This window comes from Clarias gariepinus, chromosome 21 (genome assembly GCF_024256425.1).
Source record: "Clarias gariepinus isolate MV-2021 ecotype Netherlands chromosome 21, CGAR_prim_01v2, whole genome shotgun sequence".
NCBI classification, from domain to species: Eukaryota; Metazoa; Chordata; class Actinopteri; order Siluriformes; family Clariidae; genus Clarias; species Clarias gariepinus.
Window position 1 is genome coordinate 2,260,001 of NC_071120.1, and position 17,500 is coordinate 2,277,500.

Below are 17,500 nucleotides of genomic sequence, written 5' to 3' on the forward strand. Positions count from 1 at the left end.
GTCTAACACACCCTGTCTCACACACCTCCACCTGTCTAACACACACTGTCTCACACACCTCCACCTGTCTAACACACACTGTCTCACACACCCTGTCTTACACACCTCCACCTGTCTCACACACCCTGTCTCACACACCTCCACCTGTCTCACACACACTGTCACACACACATCCACCTCTCACACACCTCCACCTGTCTAACACACCCTGTCTCACACACCGTCACCTGTCTCACACACACTGTCTCACACCCCTCACCTGTCTAACACACCCTGTCACACACACCTCCACCTGTCTCACACACACTGTCTCACACGCCTTCACCTCTCACACACCTCCACCTGTCTAACACACCCTGTCTCACACACCTCCACCTGTCTAACACACACTGTCTCACACACCTCCACCTGTCTAACACACACTGTCTTACACACCTCCACCTATCTCACACACACACTGTCTCACACAACTCTACCTGTCTTGCACACCTCCACCTGTCTCACACACACACTGTCTCACACACCTCCACCTGTCTAACACACACACTGTCTCACACACCTCCACCTGTCTCACACACACTGTCTCACACACCTCCACCTGTCTCACACACACTGTCTTACCTCCACCTGTCCCACACACCCACCTGTAGGGCTGTAGCTATCAATCGAGTATTCTACCAAAAATTTTATTGATTAATCGAGTAATCGGATAAAATGTAATGTTGCCTAATTAAACAGCAATGTAAAGATTTTAGAAAAATCTACTTTTATTTTTTAAATGCATACAGACAGCATTTTATAAAAAATAAACATTGTCATTATTCACAATACAAGGAATAGATTAAAGTTAAAGAGATTAATTAAGTGCATTACAGTGCTATACATTCTTATTTTAAAGCCTTTTTTCAGATGCAAAAACTAAATAAAGTTATTTCAAATGACTTTAAGTATCAAAAAAACTAAGTCACACATTAAAATCAATTTATATAAAATTTTATCGCTCCCTTCCATTTTGCAGCCCCCACAGAACGCTCCCTCAAATCAATACACTCTAACTGTTTGCGTCTCCTTCCACTTTGTGGGTGACGTCAGCGCTTCTTCTTCGTTGGTGTTTACTGGCGGCATCCGGAAGCGCGCTGTGTCACGGCAAATAAATAATTACGCAAAAACATAACGCAAGCTTTTAAAATTAATTAAAAGAAGCTTCAAGGCAGAAGATTTTACCTCCATCATTTTTTGTAATCGAGTTACTCAAGGAATCGTTTTAGCACTAAACACCCACACACCCTGTTTCACACACCTCCATCTGTCCCACACACACACACACACACACACACACACACCTCCATCTGTCCCACACACACACACACACACACACCTCCATCTGTCCCACACACACACACACACACACACACACACCTCCATCTATCACACACACCATCTCACTCACACCTCCACCTGTCTCATACACACTGTCTCTCTCAAATACACTCTCACACACACCTCCACCTGTCTCATACACACTGTCTCTCTCAAATACAATCTCACTCACACCTCCACCTGTCTCATACACACTGTCTCTCTCAAATACACTCTCACACACACCTCCACCTGTCTCATACACACTGTCTCTCTCAAATACACTCTCACACACACCTCCACCTGTCTCATACACACTGTCTCTCTCAAATACACTCTCACACATACCTCCACCTGTCTCATACACACTGTCTCTCTCAAATACACTCTCACACACACCTTCACCTGTCTTACACACTGTCTCTCTCAAATACACTCTCACACACCTCCACCTGTCTCATACACACTGTCTCTCTCAAATACACTCTCACACACACCTCCACCTGTCCTACACACTGTCTCTCTCAAATACACTCTCACACACACCTCCACCTGTCTCATACACACTGTCTCTCTCAAATACACTCTCACACATACCTCCACCTGTCTCATACACACTGTCTCTCTCAAATACACTCTCACACACACCTCCACCTGTCTTACACACTGTCTCTCTCAAATACACTCTCACACACACCTCCACCTGTCTCATACACACTGTCTCTCTCAAATACACTCTCACACACACCTCCACCTGTCTTACACACTGTCTCTCTCAAATACACTCTCACACACACCTCCACCTGTCTCATACACACTGTCTCTCTCAAATACACTCTCACACACACCTCCACCTGTCTCATACACACTGTCTCTCTCAAATACACTCTCACACACACCTCCACCTGTCTCATACACACTGTCTCTCTCAAATACACTCTCACACATACCTCCACCTGTCTCATACACACTGTCTCTCTCAAATACACTCTCACACACACCTTCACCTGTCTTACACACTGTCTCTCTCAAATACACTCTCACACACCTCCACCTGTCTCATACACACTGTCTCTCTCAAATACACTCTCACACACACCTCCACCTGTCCTACACACTGTCTCTCTCAAATACACTCTCACACACACCTCCACCTGTCTCATACACACTGTCTCTCTCAAATACACTCTCACACATACCTCCACCTGTCTCATACACACTGTCTCTCTCAAATACACTCTCACACACACCTCCACCTGTCTTACACACTGTCTCTCTCAAATACACTCTCACACACACCTCCACCTGTCTCATACACACTGTCTCTCTCAAATACACTCTCACACACACCTCCACCTGTCTTACACACTGTCTCTCTCAAATACACTCTCACACACACCTCCACCTGTCTCATACACACTGTCTCTCTCAAATACACTCTCACACATACCTCCACCTGTCTCATACACACTGTCTCTCTCAAATACACTCTCACTCACACCTCCACCTGTCTTACACACTGTCTCAAATACACTCTCACACACACCTCCACCTGTCTCATACACACTGTCTCTCTCAAATACACTCTCACACATACCTCCACCTGTCTCATACACACTGTCTCTCTCGAATACAATCTCACTCACACCTCCACCTGTCTTACACACTGTCTCAAATACACTCTCACACACACCTCCACCTGTCTCATACACACTGTCTCTCTCAAATACACTCTCACACATACCTCCACCTGTCTCATACACACTGTCTCTCTCAAATACACTCTCACACACACCTCCACCTGTCTCATACACACTGTCTCTCAAATACACTCTCACACACACCTCCACCTGTCCTACACACTGTCTCTCTCAAATACACTCTCACACATACCTCCACCTGTCTCATACACACTGTCTCTCTCAAATACACTCTCACACACACCTCCACCTGTCTCATACACACTGTCTCTCAAATACACTCTCACACACACCTCCACCTGTCCTACACACTGTCTCTCTCAAATACACTCTCACACACACCTCCACCTGTCTCATACACACTGTCTCTCTCAAATACACTCTCACACACACACCTCCACCTGTCTCATACACACTGTCTCTCTCGAATACACTCTCACACACACCTCCACCTGTCCTACACACTGTCTCTCTCAAATACACTCTCACACACACCTCCACCTGTCTCATACACACTGTCTCTCTCAAATACACTCTCACACACACCTCCACCTGTCTCATACACACTGTCTCTCTCAAATACACTCTCACACACACCTCCACCTGTCTCATACACACTGTCTCTCTCAAATACACTCTCACACACACACACCTCCACCTGTCTCATACACACTGTCTCTCTCAAATACACTCTCACACATACCTCCACCTGTCTCATACACACTGTCTCTCTCAAATACACTCTCACACACACCTCCACCTGTCCTACACACTGTCTCTCTCAAATACACTCTCACACACACCTCCACCTGTCTCATACACACTGTCTCTCTCAAATACACTCTCACACACACACCTCCACCTGTCTCATACACACTGTCTCTCAAATACACTCTCACACACACCTCCACCTGTCCTACACACTGTCTCTCTCAAATACACTCTCACACACACCTCCACCTGTCTCATACACACTGTCTCTCTCAAATACACTCTCACACACACCTCCACCTGTCTCATACACACTGTCTCTCTCAAATACACTCTCACACACACCTCCACCTGTCTCATACACACTGTCTCTCTCAAATACACTCACACACACACCTCCACCTGTCTCATACACACTGTCTCTCTCAAATACACTCTCACACACACCTCCACCTGTCTCATACACACTGTCTCTCTCAAATACACTCTCACACACACCTCCACCTGTCTCATACACACTGTCTCTCTCGAATACACTCTCACACACACACCTCCACCTGTCTCATACACACTGTCTCTCTCAAATACACTCTCACACACACCTCCACCTGTCTCATACACACTGTCTCTCTCAAATACACTCTCACACACACCTCCACCTGTCTTACACACTGTCTCAAATACACTCTCTCACACACCTCCACCTGTCTTACACACTGTGTCTCTCAAATACACTCTCACACACACCTCCACCTGTCTCATACACACGCCTGTCTAACACCTCCTTCTGTTTCACACACACCATCTCACTCACACCTCCACCTGTCTTACACACTGTCTCTCTCAAATACACTCTCACACACACACCTCCACCTGTCTCAAACACGCTGTCTCACACACATACACCATCTCACACACACACCTCCACCTGTCTCAAGCGCGCTGTCTCACACACATACACCATATAACACACACCTCCACCTGTCTCACACACACACACACACACACACACACGCACACACACACACCTTCACCTGTCTCACACACACACACACACACACACACACACACACACACACACACACACACACACATACATACACACATCCTGTCACACACACACACATCCACCTGTCTCACACATACACACACACACACACCTCCATCTGTCTTACACACAAACACACACAACTCCAGCCTTCTCACACACACACAAACACATCCACTTGTCTCACACACAAACACACACACACACACACACACACACACACACACATCCTGTCACACACACCTCCGCCTGTCTCTCACACACACACCCTGTCTCTCACACAAACCTCCACCTGTCACATACACATCCGCCTGTCACTTTCACACACACACACACACACACACACACACACACACACACACACACACACACACACACACACACAGGTAATGAACAGATATTGTGTTGTGTGAAAGGTGGAGGTGTGTGTGACAGGATATGTGTGTGTGTGTGTGTGTTGTAGTGGTCACTCCTGGACATCCTCTCACTCCACTCAGTCCCTTCTTTTGCACATCACAGCCATGACATGTCAACACGCCTCATTCTGAACCTCACACAGTGCTGACATCAGTGTGAACAGCGCGAGTGTGTGTGTGTGTGTGTGTGTGTGTGTCTTACTAAGGCAGGGCTGGGTTTCCTGTCTCTGTGACCACTACCTCATGCTTTCTTTCTTTCTGTCTGTTTCTCTCTCTCTCTCTCACACACACACATACACACACACACAGAGTGTATGTGTGTGTGTTTATTCTTATACTAAGTGTTAAAGTGCTGGGGTGTAAAAGAAATAAAACCTGCACACACACACACACACACACACACACACATCCTGTTATAGCGCTTTTATATTCCGCGTTGTGGGCGTGGTTTAATGCAAATGAGCGGTGCCGTGAAGAGTGAGATGGCTCCGCCCATGCCCGTAAATTATGTAGAGTTTAAATAAAGTCTGTCTGACTCTGTAGTTCACTGAAAACTGAACCCAGTCTGCAGTGTGTTTGTGTGTGTGTGTGTGTGTGTGTGTGTGTGTGCGCGTACAGTAATCTGTACAGACAGAGGAATGAGAACTACAAAGTAAAGTTAAATTAATGAGTAGTCCAAGCTCAGGGCCTGTGTGTGTGTGTGTGTGTGTGTGTGTGTGTGTGTGTGTGTGTGTGTGAAAGAGACAGGCGGATGTGTGTGTGACAGGATGTGTGTGTGTATATATGTGTAGATCGAGCAATGAATGCACAGGTGTTCCTATTAAAGTGGCCGTTGTCTGCATGTTCTTTAAATACGTCCAAAGGACGCTGCTATCTACACCATCACTTCTGATTTTTGAGTTACAGTCTTACAGTGTGTGTGTGTGTGTGTGTGTGTGTGTGTGTGTGTGTGCTGAGTCATGCTCCATGTTCAGGCTGGATGTGCTGATAGACCAGCGGCGCTGGAGGCCCGGTGCAGGGGAAGTCAGACGCATGTGCTTCTTCACTCACAGTCAAGGGGTGTGCGTGCATTCATGTGTGTGTGTGTGTGCGTGTGCGTGTGTGTGTGTGTGTTTGGGGGGGGGTTTGGTTGGGGGCTGGTGTACTGACAGGGTTTGTTGCTCTAGCTTGATGCCTTCATGTTAACAGATGAGTGTCTGTGTTTTTTCCTTCCTGGTTTTCTCTTGTCTAAATCCATTCTGGAGAACATCTAGTATCTCACGAGACCACCTCACTTTAGGATTCAACATCACACACCAACATTTAGAACCATCACACACCAACATTCACCATCACACACCAACATCTACCATCACACACCAACATTCACCATCACACACCAACATTCACCATCACACACCAACATTTAGAACCATCAGCATCAATATTCACAATCCATCACCAAGGTTCACAACAACCATCAAACACATAACCGGCAAATAAAGCAACATTCACCATCGAACATAAACATTCACCATTAAAACACTACATTCTCCATTAACACACAAATAACCATCAAACACCAGAATTAAATATCCAACACTAACATTTACTATCGTGCTGGTTTCTGCTCGTGATCTTTGGCGTGTTGATGAAGAATGTTGGGGTTTTGATGGAGAATGTTGGTGTTTTGAGGGAGAATGTTGGTGTGCTGATGGAGAATGTTGGTGTTTTGATGGAGAATGTTGGTGTTTTGATGGGGAATGTTGGCGTGTTGATGGAGAATGTTGGTGTTTTGAGGGAGAATGTTGGTGTTTTGAGGGAGAATGTTGGTGGGCTGATGGAGAATGTTGGTGTTTTGAGGGAGAATGTTGGTGTTTTGATGGGGAATGTTGGCGTGTTGATGGAGGATGTTGGTGTTTTGAGGGAGAATGTTGGTGTTTTGAGGGAGAATGTTGGTGGGCTGATGGAGAATGTTGGTGTTTTGAGGGAGAATGTTGGTGTTTTGATGGGGAATGTTGGCGTGCTGATGGGGAATGTTGGTGTTTTGAGGGAGAATGTTGGTGTTTTGAGGGAGAATGTTGGTGTTTTGAGGGAGAATGTTGGTGTGTTGATGGGGAACGTTGGCGTGTTGATGGAAAATGTTGGCGTGCTGATGGGGAATGTTGGTGTTTTGAGGGAGAATGTTGGTGTTTTGAGGGAGAATGTTGGTGTTTTGAGGGAGAATGTTGGTGTGTTGATGGAGAATTGTGCTGTCCTCATTAACACACCACGATTTCACCATCAGAACAAACTTTAATAAACTTGGTCGGACTGACTTGAGTTTAAATTCAGCTTCACACTCTAACAAACACCAACTGCGCGCGTGGTGTAAACAGGATGTGTGGTTTGGGACACATGGCAGTGTGGTGTTTGCGATGGTGTTCATGTTTTTTCGTGTAGTGGGCTAAATTAGACGGGTTAGCGTGAGTGCTAGTCAGCAGCGCGGCACATAACCTTTAGCGCGACTGATCGACACGGCTGGTGGTGTTTCATAAAAATGGGTCACTAAATGATGATGGTGCAGTGTGGTTTTGGCATCATGGTTAGAGCGTGTGTGTGCGTGAGAGTGTGTGTGAGTGTGTGAGCTACGAAGCTACTTTACCCAACCTGACCTGTGACGCAAAGAACACAAAAACACACCTGCACGCGAGCAGCTTAGAGAAATGATTTACTGCTAATAGATAATAAGTGCTTCAAGTAGAGTCAGAGTGTGTGTGTGTGTGTGTGTGTGTGTGTGTGTGTGTGTGTGTGTGTGAATAAGCTGTGCGGTTCTGATTAAAGAACTTGGCACCACTGATTGGTTTCATTATTATTACAGTGTGTGTGTGTGTGTGTGTGTGTGTGTGTGTGTGTGTGTGCGCGCGCATCGGAACTTCACCTTTATCTGAGAAATCGTTTATTTCATTCACTCTTTACATCAGATCCTTTCTTCTGCTCTGTTCTCAGTCAGCCATGTGAAGTAACCATAGTTAGATTAACCATTCACTTCCTCACAGTGCGCGTGTGTGTGTGTGTGTGTGTGTGTATGAGTCATTCTAATACTGCGTTGGCTCGTCCGTGCGTGATACTGAGACGCTCTGCTCTGCACTTCTGTGGTCAATGAAACTGATGATTAAATTCCTCTTCATTCATAGACAGCACGCCTCACTCATGTCACATTCTGTTACGCCAACATCTGCATAACGTGTGGTGTTGTGCAACGTCTGCAGCCAGGCTGGGGCTGGCTCGCCAGCAGAAGTGACATTGTCAAGTGTGTCAAGTGTATCACGCCGCTGCCGCTCTCTGCGTAACGCCGTGTTTAGGCTCCTAACACTTCCACCGTCATCATCAGGCTGCTCCGTCATCATCCGCCAAAACACCAGTAATCAAACACCAACATTCAGCGGGTGCCAAAATTTATCACCACACAGAGGTGTTTACTCTCACACAATAGGGTTCACCATGACGCAGTATTGTTCACTAAACGCCATCGTTCACTATCAAAACACCATCATTCTCCATGAAAATACCAACATTTACCAGCTACAACCACCAGAATTCACTAAGACACTATGAAGACATTGTCCCTTACCCAACACAATAACAATGACCTCCCAATACCATCGTTCACCTTCACACTCCAATGTTCACAAACACCAGTGTTTACCATCACATGCCACCGTTCAACACCGTACACCAACCATCGTCATCACAACACCAGATAATGTTCTCAACATCATCCACTAACACTCAAACTATTACCCGTCCTGTACTGTCAGACTCCGGTATTCATTACCAAACACACATGGGTTCAGGACGTGAGGCCAAACCTGTCCAGCAAACACCGACATGTCAATCAAAACACAAAACACCATCACACACCAGCATTAAATAACAAACATCAGCATTCACCACTACACACGAAGTCACTATCATGTTTCTCCTGATGTTTCTCCTGCACCTCCTGATGCAATATTAATATAATATAATATAATATAATATAATATAACATAACATAACATAACATAACATAACATAACATAATATATGATTTTCAGATTTTAAATAAGAATTTCACAGTGCTGTCTGTATGTGATGTATTATGTGAATAAAGGCTTAAACTTTGATATAATTCAATTAAAATTTAGCTACAATTTTAAAACTTTTAAAACGTTTAATGAGTAATTAAGTGTGGCTTGTTTCTTAAAACATTAGTTTTTTCTAATTATAAAACTAAACGTTTGTAAATAATATACCTGTAGGATTATAAAGAAACAAAGACACTTTAAAACTCAACAGTGAGTGCGCGGTTTGTGCCGCGGCGTCTACCTTCGACTAGTTGGTGTTGTGACACTGGTGTGAGTAAAGTGACATTTGTGGACATTGCACATCTACACACTCACCGGACATTTCTATTTAAATTCTATTTCATACACAAAGTTTTCTATATTTCCTATATTTGTACTGTAACATTTTCTTTTCATATTTGTAACAACTAAGTTTTTCTAATTTTATGTTTTGTTTTTATCCTCTATAGGTAAAGTTTTTTCTATATTTAATTTCTTATGTTATTCCATATTTATTTTATATTGATAATCTTTTTAAGATCACGAGCGGTGGTATAAGCATTTCACTGCACACCGTACTGTGTATGTGACAAATATAATTTTAATTTCAGAGTGTGTTTAAGATGAATTCTCTCACACAGTTTGGAGAAAAAGTGCAGATCAAAGGCTTTTAAGTTGTGTGATTATTTGATAACGTAACGCTATAAAACCGCGTTTCTGTTGCGTCACTCGGAAGCTTCTGCGCTCGGTACAGAATGGTTTCTATGTGAGACTGATCACTGGTCACGCCCAATCAAACTGAAAAGCGGAAAATTCTGGTTCATCTCTATTAAAATTTAAAACTTAAAAAAAAAAAAGATTTTTAGAGTCAGTGTGGCGATACCTGACGGAGCACAAAGAATCGCGATTCATAACTGAATCGTTTGATTATTTCCTCGTCTCTACTAAACAAGGTTCACCGAACATCAGTCAACACCATTAAACACCAGCATTCCGCACTGTTTACACACTCATACACACGCAAACGTGCGCATTTGCACGTCTCCACTTGTCGAGGTGATACACTTTGGAAGTTGTTTTTTGATCTTGTGACGTGCAGCGGGCGCTTCCTCCTCAGAAGGTTTCACTTCTGACTTTTGGTGCGGATTGAATAACCTCCGTCGTCTCGGTGTTCTCTAACTCACTTCTGTTTCTGTGTCTCTCCTGCACGCAGTGTTTCTCAGCTGTGCTGGTTACTGCAATGAATGGCAACACTATCGAGGAGACCCCGAGCAGCGTAGCACCCCCTTGTGGCTGGAGGGAGTTTTGCGAGTTCCACGCGAGTGCCACAGCGCGAGACTTAGCGCAGCAGTATCGCTGTTTCGCCAGGACGCGGCCGCCACACGATGTGGTTTCCCCGGAGAAATTTAGCAGGCACTTCAGCGCCAGCTTCCAGCACCACTTCCGGCGAGAGGTGGCCAAAGAGGAAGCCCCGCCCCCTCCCGTGACCGGTCATGCGTGCGCCATTTCAGGAGTACTCGATTACCGGGAAGCGGGTCGGGTGGTGGGCGGAGCCTCATTCGTCATCCTGCCACCGAAACTGGAGCGGGAGCAGCCGCTGCAAAACTTCACTACACACAGACCAGTCGTTCTTCCCCAAGGGGTGGAGCTCGCTGAGAATTACGCCTCGCCACCGCCATTGCCAAGCCCCTCTCGTGTCACACAGATTACGAGGAGCGTGTGTCAGTTTTTCAAGAGACGTTCGTCACGCGACGATTCCGTCCATGAAAACTCGTCCGGGGATGAGTCGGAAAGGAGAGGCGGGTCCCCGGGGGCGGGGGAACCCTCCTCGGCTACGCCACCGCCTGGTGGCATCAAGCTGCTGAAACATCTGAAGCGCCTGAGGTCGCGCAGCGCAAGGTGGCGGCAGGAAACGGGAAACATACGCAAGGAAGGACAATTTAAGTACCTGGAGGTAAACGACACGATTTCGGATACCGCCCCACGCTGGACACGCTGCCGCCTGCTGGTTCGGAGGACAAACGACCGCTTCGAACTTGAGCTCTACAACCTGCCCAAGGTAAGAGTCAGGGGCTTTATTCTACCACTTTTACAAGTGTGTGTGGATTGAATGTGTGCTCCTATCTCCTCATGGACACATTCAGACTTACTGACGTCGTATAGCATGAATATAGCAATTAGCATGCTAGTTCTGGGAGGTTTTTGCTAGCTAGTAAATGAGAGGTAACGTAAAAGATTGTTAAAGCAATACAGGCAGCGATGAGTCTCTGTCTAACAAGGGTGTTTATTAGTCCATTAGGCCATGCCCATTAGTCTCAGAATGGAATGTTACAGCTCATCCTGAGAGGTGAACAGTTCATTCTGTATGAATTCGTTCCTAGGCTGAACTGACAGTTTTCTATTTACGTTTATTACTTTGTTTATTTTGATTCAAGCCGGGTCATCACAGTGAGAAAGAATCATTGAGTAACAAAATGAATACACTGTGCCCGGACTATGGCTTTCACACATACGCTCAAACACACACACACACACACACACACACACACACACACACACACACACGTGTTCCTGTACTCGCTACTTAATAAGGACTAAGGCAACAGACCTGCAAAGTGAGGACCTGCAGATCTGTTTTACATCTGAACATAGAAATCGTCCGGTCCTCACTGTGTAGCAAGTACAAGAACGTGTATACACACACACACACACACACACACACACACACCCCTACACCTACTCTGTTAGGGGTGTGACCGCTAGTCATTTTACCAGCCAATCAGGTAAAGGGGGTCAAGGCTGGATCTGTGCTCTGATTGGACGACATGCGGTGAAGAATTTTGGCGGACTTACTGCCTCTTAACTCATACCATACAAGGTAAAAAAAGAGTTTACACATAAACACACACACACACACTTGTTGAGAGAGGCCATTCATACACACACACGCATCATTAAAGCACTTAACGAGCCACTGCACCTCGCCTGCGCCTTTAAACAGTGTGTTATTTATCCACACACACATCCTGGAAACTGTTTAAAGACTAAAAAGTGAAAGTGTGTGTGTGTGTGCGTGTGTGTGTGTGTGTAAATATGAGCAGGAATTTACCCAAATACTGACATCCACAAATTCCTAATAATAACAACAGAGTATGTTTTTTTTTTTTCTTTGATAAATCAGAATGTTTTTTTCACCAAAGTCACGATTTATTTTTATACCATCGAGTGTTTAGAGTCAGATTTAACGCGAGACGTTTGCTCAAACCCCTCTGCGCCGCGTGTCAGATTAATTTAGACAGAGGTTTATCTTTGGTCGCGCCCCTTCCAGCTTTCTGCAGCTGTGTCCGAGTTCCTGTCGGTCTGAGATCAGTTCCACGTTCCACACGTTCTCATGTTCAGCATCAGGAGGTCGGGGAGAAGTGCCCTGATCTGGGGTCAGCCCTGAGTCAAGGATGTTGCTCGGCTGTTTATTTCGGGAAAGGAAGAAAAAGGAAGCTGCTGTGGGTCTGAAGATTAGCGATTGTGTTCCAGGGAAGTGCCAGCTCAGCGCGTGGAGAGAGAGAGAGAGCTCACAACGCCGTCATTATCTCAACATCTGCCGGCTTGCTGGGGGTCGCTCCGGTTTAAACCGCGCCAGAGCTTCACACCTGCTTTATTGTGGTTCAGCCTGAAGTGACAGAAAACATAAAAGCACAAATTCTTCCTTGTTAATACGCGTTTATAGTTTAAGTTCTAACCAAGATCATTACACGATGTAAAGTATCTGTAAACAGTTTAAACATATTTCCTGGTTGTTATACACTCGGGACGGGACTCACCTTTGGAACCAAACGATACAACCTCATCACGATACCCATCTTCCGATTTGTTTTGTTTCGCGATACCGTAAACATCACCCTTTTATAAAAATATCAAATCTGGAAATCTATTTGTTTCTAAATAATTCTCTCCTACCAGACAGGACGCCGTGGTGCCTTCCAGAGTGTGAACATTTTAGAGTGCGCCACCTGTAGGATTATAGACGGAACTGCAACTATTCGCCACCTCTAATGCAGCGTATATAAATAAAAAAATAATTTAAAACCATATTGATTTTGAAGTTAGCGTAGCAGTGCATGAATTACCACGGGAAAAAAATTAATATGTAACTAAACTAATTTAAACATTTTAACCCTTCAGTCCATTCTGTGTGATGATTATGATGATGATGACGATGGCACAGTTTGGAGAATGGTATAGTGGTTCTAACAACACACACTCTCTGTGCGTGTTCTGACAACACACACACTCTGCACACACGGCTTCATGCCCTTGAGTGTTTACTTAAGAAATACATTTCTGCCTTGTGTTTTTCTGCGTTTTCTTGCGTTTCTCTGAAATGAGAGGCTACATGACTATAAGTGTGTGTGTGTGTGTGTGTGTGTGTGCGCGGGTTCTCTGCTCGCTTCCCCCAAAGCATCAGAAATCCCCCCCCAAATACTCATGAACTCCAAAACCGCCGTGACTGCTCCAGATAAAAACAAGACTAAAGAATTTCGCTGTCTCAGCACATTTCATCTGTTCAGCTTAAAGCCTGTTATTGTTATCCATTACATCAGGCCTCGCGACGCCGTCCGATCGCGTATGTTTACAATCAGATAAAGCACTATAGCTTGTTACTTAACTCGTCCCTGTTAACACTGGAAAAAAGCAACACACGAACATTAAAAAGCAATTGAACGCTCCAGAGAGCTAGCTTCAGCGCTATTGGGTTATTAATAAATAAAATTAAAAAATTAAAAAAGAAGTGTAAAAATGATTTTACTCTCAGGACTCGGGGCCGTGAGGAACGAGGCACGGGAAATGTTCATCGCGGAGTTGCAGTAAATGATGCAACAGTTTGTGGGTCGCGTGGCTAAGACCACGGAGTCAGACACCGAGGCAGAAACAGGGGAAGTGATCACCAGAGAAGAAGAAGAAGTTAGGTCCAGATATGGAAAGTGGGAACCGAGGAGCAGGTGCAAGACAATGAGAGTGAACGAGAACAGGAAACGGTGAATATGTATCGGGAGATATAGGAAGTGTAGAGCTGTGGTCAGAAGGTTGCACAGGCGCATCATGTACACGAACGCCAGGGTACCAGCGATTTCTTATGAACTGGACTTCTTTGAACGATTGATTGTACAACATCTTTAAAAGAGGAAAACCTTGAGCGTTTGGAATTTTTGTAATACTAGTAGCATCTACTCCTAAAAATTGATTGGACATTCCTTAGCAGGTTTCACCTTCAGCAGACACTTTTGGAAGCTCCTGCAGAACCCTGGTAAGATATTTGTCCTTAAATACAGTCATACTTAAATACACTAGGGTTAGGGTTGGTCTCCAAAAACCTGGTTTATCCGTTCCACACCCAGCTATGATGTGTGTTTAAGGTCACAGCCCTGGTGGAACTCTCAACTCCTGGTTTCAGCCATCCAGCTTACGATTTGAGGTTCTGCTAAAGAATTCTGAGGTTCTTGTCCTTCTTCATGATTCCATTCCAGTTTGTGCAGTGCACCAGCATGGTGCTACCACCACCATGCCAACTTTAAGGGTTTCTACAGTGTTCTTGGGCGTCAATGCCTCATCTTTTTAAACCTCCAACCACATCTCTGGTCAAAACGTTTTTTCAGAAAGCTTTTTCTTTGTCCAGCTCTAGACTTTAGTAGCTTGAGGGTGTGGATTTTAAAGCACGGGCCTCTTCCTTTCTTTCTTTCAGTCCATGCTGAGGTAAAACTGGCTTGGAGACAGTGACACACTGGTGTTCACCAGAACAGCTTCCAGTTCTGTTCAGAGCTTCCACCCGTGTCGTGGTGGTTCCTGAGAGCCAGCTGAGAACTTCTTTCAGACCCTTGCGAAAGTGGTTTCACCTTCCAGCTACTCGTCCCTACAGTGTATCCCGTAGTTTGAGCAGATCTTGGAATCTGGAGTGGTATAGAAATGGTTCGAGAGACGATCCTGAGTTGAAGTTAATCTACCTCAGATCCACACTGAACTTCTTCGAGATTCCCGTTGTACTTGTATATCGTTTAATCTAGTGACTGCTGGCAAGCACACACACACACACACACACGTGTTTATACAAACTATGTAGTAAATACGACGTATAAACATAACCACGCTGCACGTTTTATACATTAAGCCAGTGAGAAGGGACGTGTTGTTAAGACACTCACGTCAGCGTTTATATCTGAACCCGAAGCTAGCAAATGAGAATGAGTGGAAAATAACCTGGCTGGCGTCTCAGCGTTACGCGTGTGTTTCAGGAACAGTTCGAGAACTTCATGAATAAATCAGGCTGGATAGAAAGCGAGAGTGAAACCTGACACACACACACACACACACACACAGATTTATTCTGAAGGGGTGAAACACTCGCTTCATACTGAAATTCAGCGTTCGGTCACAAGGTGAGAGAGGTGCTGCTTGTGTAACCAAATAAGACTCCAGTGTATTTAGCGTGCCGTGATGTTGATCTCACACGGACAGGGTCCAGGAGCGGGTCAGTTCCAGCACCGCCCCTTAGTCCCAGCTGGGGAGGGGGAGGGATCAGAGGGACGTGCTGGTGGACGCCTGTGAGACGGCGAGGACACGCTGAACCGTGGTGCTGTGGTGTGAGAGTGAGGATATGTGTGTTTAAGGCAAGGCTCGCTTGTGTTTTCCATCTGACGATTTCAGCCAGCGGAATGGAAAATACTTCAAACTCGACGAAACCGCATCCTTACATCTGCTGTGTGTCAACGTTCTTGTGTGCACACGCGCACACACACACATACACATATGTACACACACACAGCTACATGCACAGTCATTTCTGATTTTCTTATGTCCCACATCAAAAAGATTTCAGTGCAGCTGCGCTCTCTAAATAATACTAACAAAAACAACAACAACAACAACTGTTTATTTTTTTGTAGTAGTTGGAGACTTTTCTTGTTTCCAAACTGTTTTCCTTTTACTCCTTCTTTCATTGGTTCTGATCTCCTAGAATCTCATCAGCTTGGATTCCGAACTTGTGTAATCCTGGGGAGGTGTGTTCTATAGGTCTAGAACCTCACCAGGAGAAGTTCTTCTCCTTCTTCCTGTTCTACTATATATCTGAAAAAAAAAAACAATAACAAAAAAAAAACCCTTTGGCCTTTAATGTAGGTTGTACACATGTAGGGATCGGGCCACTAATAAGGCTGATGTCCTGATGTTCTAGAATCTTATTATTGTTGGTTGTGATGTTCCGCCTGGATTGTGATATTCAGTAGCCTTTAGGAGGTGTGTCAATTTGGGTTTGATTTTTCTAGGTTCTGGTAGTTGGGTGTTCTGATCTTCTGTAATGTTTTGGGAATGTGTTCTAGCATTTTATGATGATGAGGTTCTGTTGTTAACGAATTTCACCAGCTTGCGTTCTGGTCTCCTAGAATCTCACCAGGTTGGGTTCTGATCTACCAGAATCTCACATGTTTGGGTTCTGATCTTCTAGAATTTTGCCAGTTTGGGTTTTCATCTACTAAAATCTCGCCCGTTTGGGTTCTGATCTTCTAGAATCTTAGCAGTTTGGGTTCTGACCTACCAGAATCTGTCCAGGTTGGGTTTTGATCTGCTAGAATCTCACCAACTTTGGTTCTGGCCTACTAGAATCTTTTCACCTTTGGTTCTGATCTTCTGGAATCTCACTAGCTTGGGTTTTGATCTACTAGAATCTCTCCATGGCTTGGGTTTTTCATGTTCAGTATCTTGTGTGGTTTTCTAAACCTTTGTAATTGGTTCTAACTGGGTAAATCTCCAAAAAATGGGGTTTGATGTTCTGAATCTCCCAGAATGTGTTGGTATACAGTAGTTCCTAAGTTCTAGAATGTTATTGTTGTGGGTTCACTATAATTTAGTGGGTAAAGTTAACTAAACTTGGGTCTCTAGTGGATTTACTGTTTGTAGAACTAGTGCTCTGTGTGTGCGTGTGTGTGTGTGTGTGTGTGTTGGCACCGAGACGCTCTAAATGACTGTAAAACTCAGTCTCCGAACACTCCGACTGACTCACGTTGCGGAGATGACGCACGTGCGTCCGTACTTATGTGTGTGTGTTTGTGTGTGTGTGAGTGTGTGTGAGACGGAGAGAGAGAGAGAGAGAGGTTTCAGATGGAGAAGGAGCGAGCGCTGATATTTTTCCTAGCAGTAATTTCAGCAGAAAGA

At 44.9% G+C, this 17,500-nt stretch overlaps 1 protein-coding gene across 1 annotated transcript in view; it reads left to right on the forward strand.

The window, feature by feature from the left end:
- The window catches only part of sh2b3 (SH2B adaptor protein 3), a 44,592-nt gene that overhangs the window by 8,808 nt on the left and 18,284 nt on the right, over positions 1-17,500 (forward strand). The window contains exon 2 of the mRNA XM_053480683.1: positions 10,515-11,360. Within this exon, the coding sequence (XP_053336658.1) occupies positions 10,542-11,360 (819 nt within the window). The 5' untranslated portion in view covers positions 10,515-10,541. The remainder of the gene's footprint in view (positions 1-10,514; positions 11,361-17,500) is intronic.